The sequence below is a fragment of the Zootoca vivipara genome, chromosome 15, assembly GCF_965207765.1.
Source record: "Zootoca vivipara chromosome 15, rZooViv2.hap1.1, whole genome shotgun sequence".
NCBI classification, from domain to species: Eukaryota; Metazoa; Chordata; class Lepidosauria; order Squamata; family Lacertidae; genus Zootoca; species Zootoca vivipara.
The window spans coordinates 9710047-9725812 of record NC_142598.1 but is presented as its reverse complement, the minus strand read 5'-3'; the positions used below and the strand labels follow the sequence as shown (position 1 = coordinate 9725812).

The 15766-nt window shown below is 46.7% G+C and overlaps 1 protein-coding gene and 1 long non-coding RNA gene across 3 annotated transcripts in view; one reads left to right on the top strand and one right to left on the bottom strand.

Moving 5' to 3' along the window:
• Positions 1–297: 297 nt before the first annotated feature.
• LOC118097881 (uncharacterized) lies at positions 298–15524 on the bottom strand. Of its 2 annotated transcripts, none has more exons than XR_015947246.1 (4): positions 15450–15524; positions 1487–1537; positions 855–899; positions 298–752 (listed from the first exon to the last, which is right to left on the bottom strand). It is a non-coding gene; the product is annotated as an uncharacterized LOC118097881 (long non-coding RNA). The 2 variants fall into 2 exon arrangements; XR_015947245.1 differs by lacking the exon at positions 15450–15524 and adding an exon at positions 9593–9669 and having other exon boundaries at positions 322–752.
• Positions 10748–15766, top strand: part of CNN1 (calponin 1) — a 39974-nt gene continuing 34955 nt past the window's right edge. Inside the window, exon 1 of the mRNA XM_035140726.3 lies at positions 10748–10888. Coding sequence (XP_034996617.1) covers positions 10826–10888 — 63 coding nt within the window. The 5' untranslated portion in view covers positions 10748–10825. The remainder of the gene's footprint in view (positions 10889–15766) is intronic.

Below are 15766 nucleotides of genomic sequence, written 5' to 3'. Positions count from 1 at the left end.
TTAACTGGAGATGACTAGGACAGAATTGTGGGTCTTAAACAGGACGCCATGTGCTCTTATCAATTTTATTGGGTGAGAATCACACAATTGTCACCCTGCTGTGACTTTTTCTCCTCGGTTTTCACATGGTAAAGTGATCTTATGAACACCTCAATATGGGGTGAGCTCCCACAGCCTGAAAAATATTACCTTCTGGTGAAATTTCCTCCTTAAAAATGGAAATTAAAAATGGCCATGTGACTTGGATCACACCTGAATTTCCCCCCAAAACATTATTGTTTAGATTTACCTTGCTTGTTTGTTTTTAATTATATTTTATTTGGTTACTTAGTCTTCTTTGGCGATCACTCGTAGCCAAGTAAGATTGTCTTCCATAAACACAATTTTAACCATGGGTCCATAAGAGACTGTGGAGGCCATAGTGGGGACATTGGTTTCCAGGCGGGAGTTGATCACGGTGTGGATTTTCCAAACATGCCTTCCTCTTAGCACATTTCTCCCTTGCGTCCTGAGATCGAGTTTCTTCAAAGCCCATGACACCTTTGGTAAAGGCTGTTCTCCAACTGGAGCGCTCGCAGGCCAGTGTTTCCCAGTTGTCAGTGTTTATACTACATTTTTAAAGATTTGCCTTGAGACAGTCTTTAAACCTCTTTTGTTGACCACCAGCATTACGCTTTCCATTTTAAAGTTCGGAATAGAGTAGCTGCTTTGGAAGACGATCATCAGGCATCCGCACAACGTGACCAGTCCAACTTAGTACAGAACAATAAGAATACAGAATTTGAAAATGGAAATGAACAAACCAATAAAATTACCCCACCACCCTCTCTGAGAGACAAAGTGTGCATCCAAACCTGAAGTCGATTCAAGTTCACTTCACATATCCAGGACCTAGAGGTCTGCAAAAGATAACATAAAAATAGTCAAACTAGCCAGAAATTCTTATATGAAGTATGAGTCCTTTATAATCATTATTCACAGTATATATAATAAAACAGTACCACTCTATCATAAAGGAGTCCTTTCATTTTCTACCTTGTGCCATTCTAAGTTTATTGGCGAGTTTATCAACACATGCCAATTTCCAGACTTAACTGTGAAGAGTTAGTATAGTAAGGGTTTACTTAGTACTTATCCTTTTGTTTCATCCCCCCCTTTTTTTACTGCAAGATCCCCAGAGAACCAGAAGCTGCCCTTAAATTCAGACACGTTGCACTTTTGTTTCTTCAACTTTCACTATAGGCGAAGACTTTGAATTGCATAAATGAGGAGCAAATTCTCTGTGCATAGATTGCAATCCTTTCCAGTACACACTGGAACTTAACTTTTGAATAAACACGTACTACACAGCATTGCATGGCGGATGTAATAAAGGAGGCCATTTGGCATGCAAGTGGAACACAAAATGTGTTCTCCAACAGGCATGCAAGTTTGTGGTTCCACTAGCTCCATTCGCTGGGCATTTTGGATAAAGCTGTAGCCTTACCCTGCAGATGACAGTGTGCAGTCAGATCTATACGTCGTCTCTATCTTCGTCCTGTAAGGAGCGAAAACACATAGATACGTGTACTTTAAGTTTATGTGCCTTTGATCACTTGCTACTTGGGTGCAACTCAAATAGCTTTGGCTAATTCTGAAGGTATTGACTTTGCACTGGTCTGTATATCGTTGCATCCCATAGTAACCATTTATTCAGAGCTGGTTGATCCTCACACTCTGGCCTTGAACAGAATGTGTCCATTCGTTTTCACAGAGCGCATCCTTAAAAGAAGCTCAGCGTGTGTGAGTGTCTAGGTAGAACGTCATCTAAATATGATGCAAGTGTGTGACACAGTTTCTGTAGCAACAATACCCATGGCACCTTTGTTACCAAGAACTTGTTCCATACCTGCTTAACCCACCCACCTTCATTTTTAATAAACATGCCTTTCATTGACTGCAATAAGAATCATAGAATCGCCGAGTTGGAAGGGACCCCAATTGTTCATCTAGTCCAGCTGCCTGCAATGCAAGAATCTCAACTGAAGCATCGACAACAGGTGGCCCTCCAACCTGTGCTTAAAAACCTCCAAGGAAGGAGAGTCCGCCACCTTCCAGGCGAGTCCATTCCACTGTCAGACAGAAACTTTCTTACTTTCAGAAAGTTCATCTTGATGTTTAATCAGACTCTCCTTTCTTGTACCTTGAATCCATTGGTTCAGGTCCTTGATTGGCTGCCCTTCAGGTTTTCCCCAACCCCAGTTTCCAGCTGGAGAAAAGTGACTTTGCCAAACTGGGCCTTTTTGCTCTGTTGAATTCTGAAAACTACCTACTTTTTTATGTTATGCAGGCAACTCCCCCATTTGTGCAGGGGTTACGTTCCGGATCTTTGTGTGCGTAAGCCTGTTCTGCCCGCTTTTGGGGCCGGAAGTGGCATGCATGTCGGCGGCAGAGTCCACAACCTCCTGAGGGAATCCGTTCCACGGTCAAACAGCTCTTACTGGAGACTGAGGGTTAGGTGGTAGCAGTAGCTCACTTGAGGAGAGATGACAAGCAGTGTGCCTAAGGCTACCTAGTGGACTTTTTTGGGGGTTCAGAGGAGAGAGGGGTCTTTTCTCAACTCTCAGGAGGCTTCTTTGAGGGCTAATTGCTAAAGATTGTGGAAAGGGTTACCTGTGCCTCAGTTCAAATACCAACAGAGCCTCTCATATCTCTAGTTCATGGTTAGGTAAACAGACAGCCTGAAAAATATTAGCAGAGGTGGCACTTGAAGTGTGTGTGTGTGTGTGTGTGTGTGTGCCCACTGCTACTCATAGCACCTACCAACTCCTACCTGAGGAGGAATAGCAAAGGGGGGTGCTTCAGATAGGATGCCTCGACCCTCCTTAGACTGGGAGCCCCAAGGATCCCGAAAGGTCCCGTTCCTCTGCTCCTTTCCCATATAAAGTCTGAAAATGTTCACCGCTTGGCTTAAGGCAAACATGTTTATAAAAGCACTGTAGAACCTGGCACCCGTACAGCCTCTCGCAATCCCCTCTCCCTCATTCCGGCCTGCACTGCCTCACTGGCCCACTGCTGCTTGCTTCTGATTGTTACCAGATTTATGGACAGCCGAGGGAAAGGGGGGGGGGGACGGCGACGACAAAAAGCAAAGCAGGAGAGGAAGGAGGCTGGACTTATAAGGCAAGTAAAGAGCAGGAATCAATCTGCTACAGCCAGAAGTTTGGCTCATTAGTTATAGCAGCGCGGAGATAAATGAAAGCCGCCACCCTCCCTCTGCTGTGCGCCAGTAACTTTCAGACTTGCATAGTTTAAAAAAACCTTCAGTAGGACTGATAAGGGGTGCGGGAGCTAGCAGTTAGAGCAAGGGGCAGGGAGCCAAAAGCTCTGTTTCATTGCCTGCTCTGGGCGTGGAGTTGGGGCAGGATTCCTGCATTCAGTTCTTTGCTCTATGAAAGTTGTGAGGGAGGGGACTTTGAACCAGAGGTCTTCGATTTTACTAGCCCAGTTCTGTTAGAGTAGCGGTGATGACTATCCACATGCAGGCAGGCACAAGGCAGGACCAGTGTCCTTGAGAGCCTTTAAAGCAGGAAAAAAACAGCTGGTGAGAAAAACCACCTCCATCCATGGCAGCTTTCTGAAAGCTATACAAGCAGCGTCTGGCACAGTTGCACAAGCAACTCAAATGGTTCATTGGGGGCAGGAATGTATTTAGGGATGCCGAGGAAGAAGAAGAAGAAGAAGAAGAAGAAGAAGAAGAAGAAGAAGAAGAAGAAGAAGAAGAAGAAGAAGAAGAAGAAGGAGGAGGAGGAGGAGGAGGAGGAGGAGGAGGAGGAGGAGGAGGAGGAGGAGGAGGAGGAGGAGGAGGAGGCAATTAATGGGGGACACAATACAGGTGTATAAAATTATATATGGCTTGAAGAAATTGGATCTCCCTTGTAAAACTAGGGGTTATCCAATAAAGCTGAATTGTGGAATAGCCAAGAAAGATAAACACAAGCACTTCTCAGTAGTTGCACCTGCCCTATGGAACGCCCTCTTATCAGATGTCAAGGTAATAAGCAACTATCTGGCTTTTAGATTACATCTCAAGGCAGCCCTGTATTTTTGTTGTTTAGTCATTTAGTTGTGTCCGACTCTTTGTGACCCCATGGACCAGAACACACCAGGCACTCCTGTCTTCCACTGCCTCCTGCAGTTTGGTCAAACTCATGTTTGTAGCTTTGAGAACACTGTCCAACCATCTCATCCTCTGTCACCCCCTTCTCCTTGTGATCTTTCCCAACATCAAGGTCTTTTCCAGGGAGTCTTCTCTTCTCATGAGGTGGCCAAAGTATTATTGGAGCCTCAGCTTCAGGATCTGTCCTTCTAGTGAGCACTCAGGGCTGATTTCCTTCAGAATGGATAGGTTTGATCTTCTTGCAGTCCATGGGACTCTCAAGAGTCTCCTCCAGCACCATAATTCAAAGGCATCAATTCTTCAGTGATCGGCTCTCACTTCCATACATCACTACAGCCCTGTATAGGGATATATATATATATATATATATATATATATATATATATATATATATATATAATTTTTGATAATTTTAATTACATTTTCAATTTTGCAATTCCAAATAAACAACATCTGGGGGGGGGGGCATTTTTCCTCCTTCAGCCAAGGAAGAATTTTTTGCATGTGAAAAGACTGATCCAGCGGTCCCATTTTCTCTGAATGTGAAAGTGAAGAAATCAAATGGGCAAATGGGAGAACTTAGCAGCAGGGCTGGCAGACACCCCTGATTTCAAAGGATAGGTTTGAACCCTCAAGTCCACAGCATCACCTTTCCACAGAATATAAGCCTTTGCATAAAATATTCTCAATTCTGGCAACTTGATGAGGGAACAAAGCTCCACAGTCCTTTGCTTTAGCCAAGTAGCAAAATACATAAATGAATAATGTTATTGACAGAGCAAAGGCTGTCCACTCAGTTTTCCACCAACAATTGGTCTTCATAAAAATATACAATGATAAAATGCAGCGTGACATCAGAATTAATTTTTAAGTCACTTTAACGGAAGCAAGAAAAGGAAAATTACTTCAGTAGCAAGAAGCAATGGTGGATCGTGTTAGTCAGCGATGACAATAGGCAGCGGGGGGATATTTGCCTGGCAGCTGCAATTCAAGGTGACTTTGTATGGTGACAAAGCCCTGTGAGATAAAAGGCCAAATCTCTATCCTGTGTGTCACAAGGCTGCAAAGCATTGGGGAAACACTGAATAAGTAGTTTTCTTTCCAATCTCTGATTCAGTATCATCCACATCAGCAGGTAGAAAGGGGGATCTCTGAGTCAAGGCAGAGAACTACAGCTAAATTTAAGGAGCATTTGAGGTGTGATTTATTTTTGTTGGACGTAGCATGGTTCTGTGTCCTGTAGTCCACACTTACTGCCTTTCGGTTGCAGCTCTGCGATTGATTTAATGTGATTTCCAAATTCTCAACATGCTGCTGAACCAGAAGAGGAGACTTTTAAGCACATAGGAATGTAATAAGAGCTCTGTTGGGTCAGACCGACCCAATCCTGTTTCCCAGAGCAGGGCACCCAGAGATTCCCCAGAGGTCCACAAGCAGCACGAGAAAACAATATACTCTCCATATTGCATACCCTCCAACATGGGATGCGGGTGGCGCTGTGGACTCTAAACCACTGAGCCTCTTGGGCTTGCCGATTGGAAGGTTCAAATCCCCACGATGGAGTGAGCTCCCATTGCTCTGTCCCAGCCCCTGCCAACCTAGTAGTTCGAAAGCACACCAGTGCAAGCAGATAAAGAGGTACCGTTGCGGCGGGAAGGTAAATGGCATTTCCACATGCTCTGGTTTCTGTCCCAGTGTTCCATTGCGCCAGGAGCAGTTTAGTCATGCTGGCCACATGACCCGGAAAGCTGTCTGTGGACAAACACCGGCTCCCTCGGCCTGAAAGCGAAATGAGCGCCGCAACCCCATAGTCGCCTTTGGCTGGACTTAACAGCCCAGGGCTCCTTTACGTTTACCTTTATCTTTTAACCTTCCAACATTCTTGAGATGAAAATAGGAACATTTCTCACTGCCCCCCACTGCCCCTCCTCAACCCCCCCACATTTTTGTCCCCCACCCACAGACCATTTCCTATCAGAAGAAGGCGAATGCTACGACCAGCACAACAATAGGACACAGCACACACACCCTCCACTCTCCTGAGAAAACCCCTTAATCCAGATTTTATTTTATGCTATTCTTTGATAGATTTACAGAAAGAAAAATACACACCAATGAAGAAATTATAGAAAGCAGCAAGATTAGACATGGACGGACAAGACATTTTAAAAATTAAAAACAGCATCAAAACTCCTTGTGCTCTGCTCTTCTCCCCCTTTCTTGTCGCCCAGAGCTGCCCTGCCCTCTTCCTGCCCCTCAGAGCCGGAGTGTCAGGGCTGGGCCTTGGCGGCCGCAGCCTCTCCTCCTCGCCTCCTTTCCAGCGGCTGCTATGAGCTGCCCAAGGGAGGAGGCCAGCCGCAGTGGCCATGGAGAGACCATGGAGAGGCAACAGGATTCTCCCTCGCAGCCGCCACTGTTGCCGCCATCACAAAGGACAAGTGCTGGCTCACCCTCCTCACTGAACTCGGTAGTTGTGGTGCTGGCGGCGGAAATAGGGACAGTCCGGAACCAAATCAGAAGCTGGAATGGCTTTCATAATTCAGGAAAATCAGGACACTTGGAGGGTATGATGTTTTATGGTACTGCAGCTGCCATTTTGATATCATGCCACGGGTGATAGATCCATCTTCTGTGACTTTGTTTAATCTTTTTTAAAGCCACTGGTTGCCACATCTTGTGACGCTGAATTACATGCATCGTTTAAAGAACTTTCTTTTGACTGTCCCAAATCTGCTGCTACAACATTTCATTAAAAAAGGTAAAGGACCCCTGACAGTTAAGTCCAGTCACAAACGACTCTGGGGTTGCGGCGCTCATCTCGCTTTACTGGCCGAGGGAGCCAACATTTGTCTGCAGACAGTTTTTCCGGGTCATGTGGCCAGCATGACTAAGCGCTTCTGGCAAAACCAGAGCAGTGCACGGAAACACCGTTTACCTTCCCGCTGGAGCAGTACCTATTTATCTACTTGCAGTTGGATGTGCTTTCAAACTGCTAGGTTGGCAGGAGCTGGGACTGAATAACGGGAGCTCACCCCGTCGCAGGGATTCGAACCGCCGTCCTTCCAATCAGCAAGCCCTAGGCTCAGTTGTTTACACCACAGCGCTACCCGCGTCCACAACATTTCATTAGGTGACTGCAATTTTCAGTGTTGTAAGAGAGATCTTTCACTCTCCATCTTCTTCAAACCATGCATTGCTTGATAAATCTCCATAATGTCACCTCTTTTATTCATTTTTCTAAACTAAAAAAGCTCCCATTCCTTTTGTTGAAAAGTGCAAAGCAGGAAAACTTCCCATAAGGCAGATGTTGGGCCTCTTGTGCTTGTGAGTATGAAAGTCAGTTCACAAACAGATGGGAAATAAAGCACTGAATGACTTGGGGGGGGGTATTTGCATGTTATAGTGCGGGGCCTAACAACCTGTAGTTTTGAAACCACAGAGAAACTCAGAACCAATGTGGCATGGGGGACGAATCATAGAATTGCTGAGTTGGAGGGTCACCTTGTCCAACCCCGTACAATGTAAGAATCTCAACACTACTGGACTTCAATCTCATTTCAAATTAAGTGTTTAGCTGTATATGATTTTTATGCATGCCCTCAGTGAATGCCTTAGGCCTCAGTTCCTTCGTCTGTAAAATGGAAATTACTATGACTCAGTTTGAGGAGGACAAATAAAACAGCACTTTATGATGCTCCATAAAGTAGGTCTCAAGGGGAGGGTGCTAAGTGTGGCAAACTAAGGATTTTGCCTGCTAAAAATGCTTTATAAATTAATAAGCAACAGTAAATCATTCTGGGGTTTTTCTGATCCCAGAAACTTTCACAGCAGTTGGAAGAGGAGGGGTGATGGAATCTGGCAGGTGCACAAAAGGCTATTGAGTTTGTAAAAGGAAATCACAGCAACTTGTGGAGTTTAAATGTAAGCCCAGAAGTAAGCACTGCAATATTTTAACAAGACTATATTTCATTGTTTATTAATTCTTGTATCAATTACTGTGAGAGTTTATCCTACGGCAACATTACAAGGAATGAAAAGTCAAAAGAAGTTTGCAAAAGAATTCCAGGCTGGTTATTTGTTTGCTAAGAACTTTGCAAAAGAATTCCAGGCTGGTTATTTGTTTGCTAAGGGTTTTCTTCTTTCTCTTCCCTTTAGCAAGTGCTCAATCAACAACAGTGGTGTATCATGGGTTGCCAGTGATCGGGGCAAGGAAGGTGACATACAACTCCCAATGCCCCCAAACCACCACCAACTTAGCCCTGGGACTAGTAGCCGGGGGTGGGGGAGCACAGACAGACATATGTACGCCACCCACCTGGCAGAAGCAACACTGCTCCGCAATGCCCAGGAGGAGTGGCGCGAGAACTAGCACAGGGTGCAGTAGGCCTCCATGGTCTCCCCACCTCCTCTCCTGTCCCCCAAAAGGAAGCAGAGTCATACCCGCCCCATCTGGAAATGCTTCCTATCAGGACTGGGTGGCGTTGGCAGCAATATTGGTGGGGAAGGGAGAGCCAGTGTGGTGTAGTGGTTAAGAGCGGTAGGCTCGTAATCTGGGGAACCGGGTTCGTGTCTCCGCTCCTCCACATGCGGCTGCTGGGTGACCTTGGGCTAGTCACACTTCTTTGAAGTCTCTCAGCCCCACTCACCTCACAGAGTGTTTGTTGTGGGGGAGGAGGGGAAAGGAGAATGTTAGCCGCTTTGAGACTCCTTCGGGTAGTGATGTGCCCTGGGCAATTGCCCCTCTCACCCACACACACTATGCCACTGATCAATGATCCCCTGAAACACAAAAAGTCCCTTCTCCTAGAGAGCAATACTAGCAGCGTGTCAAAGTTTGAGGTCACTGAAGCACAAGCTAGGAATCGGGAACTTTGAAGGAAGTGAGGGATGGGACAAAAAGCTCTAGGGCAGGCATCCCCAAACTGCGGCCCTCCAGAAGTTTTGGCCTACAACTCCCATGATCCCTAGCAAACAGGACCAGTGGTCAGGGATGATGGGAATTGTAGTCCAAAACATCTGGAGGGCCGAAGTTTGGGGATGCCTGCTCTAGGGCTCTTTAATAAGATTTGCTAACAGGTAGACCCCGGCTTTAGGAATAGTGTGGCAGCAAGGAATGGATGATGTGTGAAGGTTAGAAGCCATCAAGGCAGATTCCCAGTCACCAAGAGCTTGGGAAGCCATGATTGCCCAGACACAATCCAGTCTGCTGTGGCAGATGGTTATCCTTGAATCCAAAGAGGGATGGGGGGGGGGAGGACCCAACAGGATTTCTCCCAACTCCCACCAGTGAGTTTTAAAAGGCAAAGCACAGCTGGAAACAGCTGCCCCACCTGATGTTTATGCCAAATCTGACAACCTTGAGGCCCAGCTGAACTGCTTAGGCCAAAAACTGTCCTGCCACACATATATCAGGAAGAAATGGGAAGAGCTGACCTGCTCTGCTAGCCTTTTCACATCCGTGTCAAGAGACTGGGAACTGGTAGGAAGATGTGACTGAGATACAGTATTCTGAAAAAAAAAGTTTTCTTTATTTATTATGGTTTAACGAAGAAGGGTTTATTAAACTTGGGGAGAGTCCTGCTCCCCTCCTGCAGCACACTGCTAAATACTTGCCTCTCGATAACATCTCAAAATCTGCTCATCCTTGAAATTCAGCAGGCTAGTTGCCACCATTGTCTGTACAGGTCTGGTGGCTTCAGCAAATCATGGCAAGTTGTACAGTCAAATGTTCCCTTCCCATGCCTGATTTCTGAACAGCAGTTTCATTTTGCAAAGCTTTCTTGCCTATTTAGATTCTTCGAGTTTATAGAGACAGGTCTGTTTAGTAGCCGCTGCTGGGGGAAAAAAGTACAGAGCTAAACTTTTCTTGTTTTGTGCTGATAGTTTGCAAAAGCTCTTTGCAAAAAGAAAGGGAGCAATGCCAGCTACCAGAGCAAGATGTGAGACTCAAAAGCCAAAGAAGATGACAAAGCAAAGGGAGCTGGTGCAGAAAGGGTCAGGGAGGCCTGGCCAAACAGCGAAGGGCTGCCCTCTGGATGACTGGGCTGTTTTTCTAGTTTGTTCTTTCTGGGATTTGATGCATGAAAAGGGAAAGTGAGCGGCGCAGAGGCTTTCCTTGGGAAAGATGCTAGAAGGGAGGGAGTGGAAGAGAGATGCAAAGGAGGAAGAGCCACGCAGAAGCGTCAGGTTGAAAAGGGGGACAGAACTAATGAGTAAAAGAGGCAGGAGGTTGCACTACCACCGGGGAGGGAGAGCTGTGGGCAGCTGTGGGCTGGACTGGCAGCCCAGTCCATCGACTCTTCCCCTCTTTTCACATGCTCAGAAGTGACAAGGGCTTCTGTAAATATTTAAAACATCCATCAGGGAATTGAGTCAGCAGAAGAACTGGATGCCCCCCCCCCGAGCCCCCCAAGGTGGAAAAAATGACACCATCATTTCTTAATACCAACAGGATGACATCAGCACCCCTGGCAGGTGGCGATTGGCCATGCTGCCTGGCCAATGGAAGGACTCCCCCTTGGGCAGGAGGAGGGGGAGAGCCTGAGAGCCAAGAGTTTTTAAAAGTTGCAGGGGAAGCGGCACAGAGGCAGACACGCCGTGCACCAAGAAGGCACCAAGCCACACGCAGAGAGCAAACCACACAGAGGACAGCTGCACGTGGGCAACATGTCTGCGACGCACTTCATCAGGGGCCCAGCCTATGGCATGTCAGCTGAAGTCAAGAATAAGGTAAGGACACCTACCATGCCTGCTTTGGAGGGGGGGGGGGCGTGTCCTAGCCCTGAGAGTTGTAAGGTTCTTAATCTAATGGAGTGGGACTACTGCCTGTTGCATTACAAATCTAATAGCATCAGCACGGTGCAAGGCATTTTGTTTCAGGGCACCTACTCACTCGGAGAAGAGAATAGGAAGGATGTGACTACATGTCCAGGTAGGAAGTCAAGGCAGGGAGAAAACCCACGCAAGGCATCAGGAAACAGGCTGTGGGAGGTTTTGGAATGGACTAGCAGAAACGGACACCTAAATCGCTTTTAAGATGGCAACTCTGTTTTGTTTCTGTTCTCGGGATTTTTGTTTGATGTGGTCTGTTTCTTTTATTTGATTCCCCCCAAATGGACATGGGGGGGGGACGACGACAAACGCTCTGAAATAATGGTAATAAGTAATTAATTACAGGCTCTAAGCAAACTCAAATGATGACCTCTGGGACAATCCTGTTACCTGCAGAGGGTGGGATAAGTACCACAGATGATGGGCAAGGGAGATCCATCAATTGCCAGGATGAACAATCCCGGCATCAAAGAGCCTCTCTTTCGTGTAGCCCATTTCAAACATTCCAAGTGCTTCACCCTCCCTCCGACTCTGCAGTCCTTGCAACGGCCCTGCTTACTAGGGCAGTACAATATTCCCCCCACACTGACGATGGAGGGGTTGAGGCAGGGAGAACAGCTGTTTGCCTATGGCTGCCTACTGTGTTTGTGACTGAAGTGAGATTTGAACCAGCCACAGCCCTGCTCGCATTCTTAGCTGCTCCACTGCCTTCTTAAAGAACAGGTGGGCTAGCCAGGTGTGGGGAACCTTTGGTCCTCCAGATGTTGCTGAACTCCAACTCCCATCACCCCTGGCCTTTGGGCATGCTGGTTGGGGCTGTTGGGAGTTGTAGTTCCGCAAACATCTAGTGGGGCCAAAGGTTTCACACACCTGGGTCAGACAAAAGAAAGAGATTAGGACAGCTAAGATCAGCATAATTAACAACCTTACATCTTAGTTCTTTTTCCTTATGAGGAAGATCACTGTTCTACCCATTTTACAGATATGTTGGTAAGATAAAGGCATTCATAGTCAAACAGGAATTTTTCACACAAAGGTTTTGAGTCTCTCTCTTGCCTGGTTGTTGCTCACTACAGAAGAGAAGCATCTGTAACCTGAGTTTTTGCAGTCCTATTAGCAGCACTCCCTTCTACATGTCTGTTTGGAAACAAGACCCATTGAATTAAATGAGGTCTGTTTCCAGGTAAATGGGCATAGGATTGTAGACTATGTTTCACATCTGAAAATGCCCACTCCAATCCCCTGGTCTGGCACCATTCTAAACCACTCATGACAAAAGCCCATCACAGCAGCCGTGCTGGGAAGAACTTACAGGAACACCTTTTCCAGAGGTCCCTCTTTACCAATGACAGTTTCTAGATTTTGGAGTCTGCCTTTGGCAAAACACTTTTTCCATTTTCTCCCCTTGCGGGGTAGGTGAGAGCAAAACATAGTGGGACTTAATCCAAAATAAGTATGGTTTAAGACTGCAGCCCTGATTACTTATCCTACTTACTTACTCATTTCATATATATTTTTTACACCACTTGACTGTAAAAAAAGCGGTTTACAACAATATAAAGACATAAAATTGTGAAAAATTCACAACCATATTTTAAAACACACTGAAGTTAAAATACTAAAGCAGATTAAAATTACCTCAGCTTTCTAAGCACCAGGGGAGGCTTGTCTAAACAAGAGTGTTTTTAGCAGGTGCCGAAAACTGTACAGTGAAGATCTCTGCTTGATCTCAATAGGCAGGGAGTTCCAAACCGCCACACTAAATGCCTGAGTTCTTACAAATGCAGAAAATGGGTATTAGGTGGCACCTTCAGTAGTGCCAATTCATATGATGAAAGAGAGGTTTTTACGGCTGGTTTACTTTGGGCTTGTGATGCCTGCTCCTCCTCACCCTTAATGTATCTTTAAGGCCCCTTCCCTACAAATATTCTGTCTGAGGGCCTGGATCAGACCAGTTAATGCCTGGGGAGGGGATTCTCTTCCAACAACGGCACCCCACCTGTTTTAGGCCTGTCGGAGACCAGGAGGTTCAGCCTGAGACAAGAGGTTCTGCCATACTGTGAACTGAGCAGCAGGTGGTCACAGAGCTATTATTATTATTATTATTATTATTATTATTATTATTATTATTATTAGCCACCCATCTGACGGGGTTTCCCCAGCCACTAAGGGCGGCTTCCAGCAAAATATTAAAAACACAGCCAAACACCTGTCCTTAGAAACTTCCCTATACAGAGCTGTCTTTAGATGTCTTCTAAAAGTTGTGCAGTTATTCATCACCTTGACAACTGCTGGGAGGGCGTTCCACAGGGCGGGTGCCACTACCAAGAAGGCCCTCTGCCTGGTTCCCTGAAATTCCGCGTCTTGCGGTGAGGGAACTGCCAGAAGGACCTTGGAGCTGGACCTCAGTGTCCGGGCTGAACAATGGGAGCAGAGATGCTCCTCAGGGTATACACTTGAGGTGTGTTAGCCTCTCCAGAGGCACAAAGAAGCAGCCACTTCAGATGACAGGCCTAGGGTACCACTAAGGGGGACAGAATAGGGAACAGGCCATGTTGGGCCACTGCTTTCGTTGGGTGTTTTAACTTTGGTTTTTTAAAAAAGTCATGGGAGCGTGTTTGATTAAAAGAGGGGAACTGGGAATGGGGCTTGTGGGTTTTGTCAGAGCCCCCCACCTGTTCTCCATAATTCTGCACGAGGCAAAATCCAGCAGGAGTTTCTCCTGTGCAAGGTTCAAAACTGAACACACACAGCGTCTGTTTATTTTAAGAAGGCTTATGCAGAAGCACTTTCCACTGGATTGTGCCCCTGCCAGTGTGAGAGCCAGTGTGGTGTAGTGGTTATGAGCAGTAGACTCGTAGTCTGGGGAACCGGGTTCGCGTCTCCGCTCCTCCACATGCAGCTGCTGGGTGACCTTGGGCTAGTCACACTTCTCTGAAGTCTCTCAGCCTCACTCACCTCGCAGAGTGTTTGTTGTGGGGGAGGAAGGGAAAGGAGAATGTTAGCCGCTTTGAGACTCCTTAGGGTAGTGATCAGTGGGGAGGGGGGTGCCATTCAGATTTTACATCTCGGTCATCAAAATGCCACGAAAGTATGGACACTGGCACTCTGAAAGATTAACTCAGGAAGTCAAGGCATTGGCTGGAAAAGGAGAAGAGGATAACTGTATTGCGACACGGCCATCCTTTTCTTACACATGCAATGGACCATCATTCACAGTGGCACTTGCACCTGACCTGTGTTTGGAGGGTGGTTTGGGTGGGAAGGAAGTAGGGTTGGATGTGGAGGTTGTTATCCCATGTTATTTTCAAAAAATCAGTAAAAGACATTTAAAAATAGAACGCCACGGGCATCTCTGTCCCAAGCAGAGGCAGCTGTGTCATGGCTTGGCAAGGATTGTACTACCTGCTGATCTGTGAAGCGGATTGGCTCTCTGCTTGCCATGGGCCTTTCAATATCCCACAGCTTTAGGGGCGGTGCTTTATGTATGGAATCTTCCTTTTACTCCCATAAGCTTAGCTCGTTTCTTGTTTCTGGCTGTGTTAAAAGACTGTCCGTCTCAGGGCCAGGCCAGATTTACAAGAGGGAGTTTTTTAGGGGCACCCGTCCGTAAGGTACAAATGGTGCCTCTTCAAGCTTGAGGCGCTGTTTCGTGACTCAAGAACCGCCTCCTAGCACCCTCAGTTTGTGTGCAAAGGATTCCAGGTTCAGGATTCCCTGGCATCTCCAGGTAGGGCTGTGAAAGACTCCTGTCTGAAACTGCAGGATCGCTGCCTGTGCCAAGCTAGATGGGCCGATGTGTTTAAGGCAGGCACCCCCAAACTTCGGCCCTCCAGATGTTTTGGACTACAATTCCCATCATCCCTGACCACTGGTCCTCTTAGCTAGGGATCATGGGAGTTGTAGGCCAAAACAGCTGGAGGGCCGCAGTTTGGGGATGCCTGGTTTAAGGGAACTTCATATTTTCTTGAAATGTCTGGGGCTGCCCCCAATTATACAGACCTTCCTGCCCATTTGCCACATGGCCTGGCTTTATCTGCTTGCACCCTCCATCTTCCAGGGCTCACTAGAGCACTGGCTCCAGCAAAAGGCCGGCCTCCCCCCCCCCCATCCTCCTTCCACAGCTAAATTCTTCAGCTACTGTCTTGGACTGCACTTCGCACTCTGCTGCGGGAGTCTGGGCAGCAACAGACTCACCATATATGGTCAGTTTTGGGGTTTCTTCGTAGGCTGGTTCTATATAAGGCATAGTTTGGCAGGATGTGCATCTGGCAAGCGGCAGGATGTCTGCCCCGAGACCCCAGGTGAGGGAGACCACCACCACTGCCATAAACACACACCCCAACAAACACATTCCTCAGGCAGAGGGACCTCCTCCTCAGCCATCAAAATCAAAAGTTCTTTTGGAACAGTGAGGATTGTGATACAAGAACAAACTTTCATGCAGGATTGGAGTTACCTGTTAAGGAGAAGGTGGGAGACAGGCTGTCCAGGATTTGGCAAGCTCCTGCAAACCATCAATGCCAGTTTCCTACAAAAGATAGAGTTACAGTTTCTCTGTCCTAGCAGAGGGACAACAGAGAGAGCCACAGTTCTTAAAATATTAGGGAGGGAACTCAGTTACCATTTGCCGGAAAGCCATGGGTGAGAAAACAAAGCTCTTGACTGTTGGGAAGTAAGCATTTTCAGCACAGTGCCTCCCTCTAGTGAGACAATTGGCATCCTAAATATGCATTGTGCATCTTCCAACTGATACGGGGAGTCTGTAAACAAAAG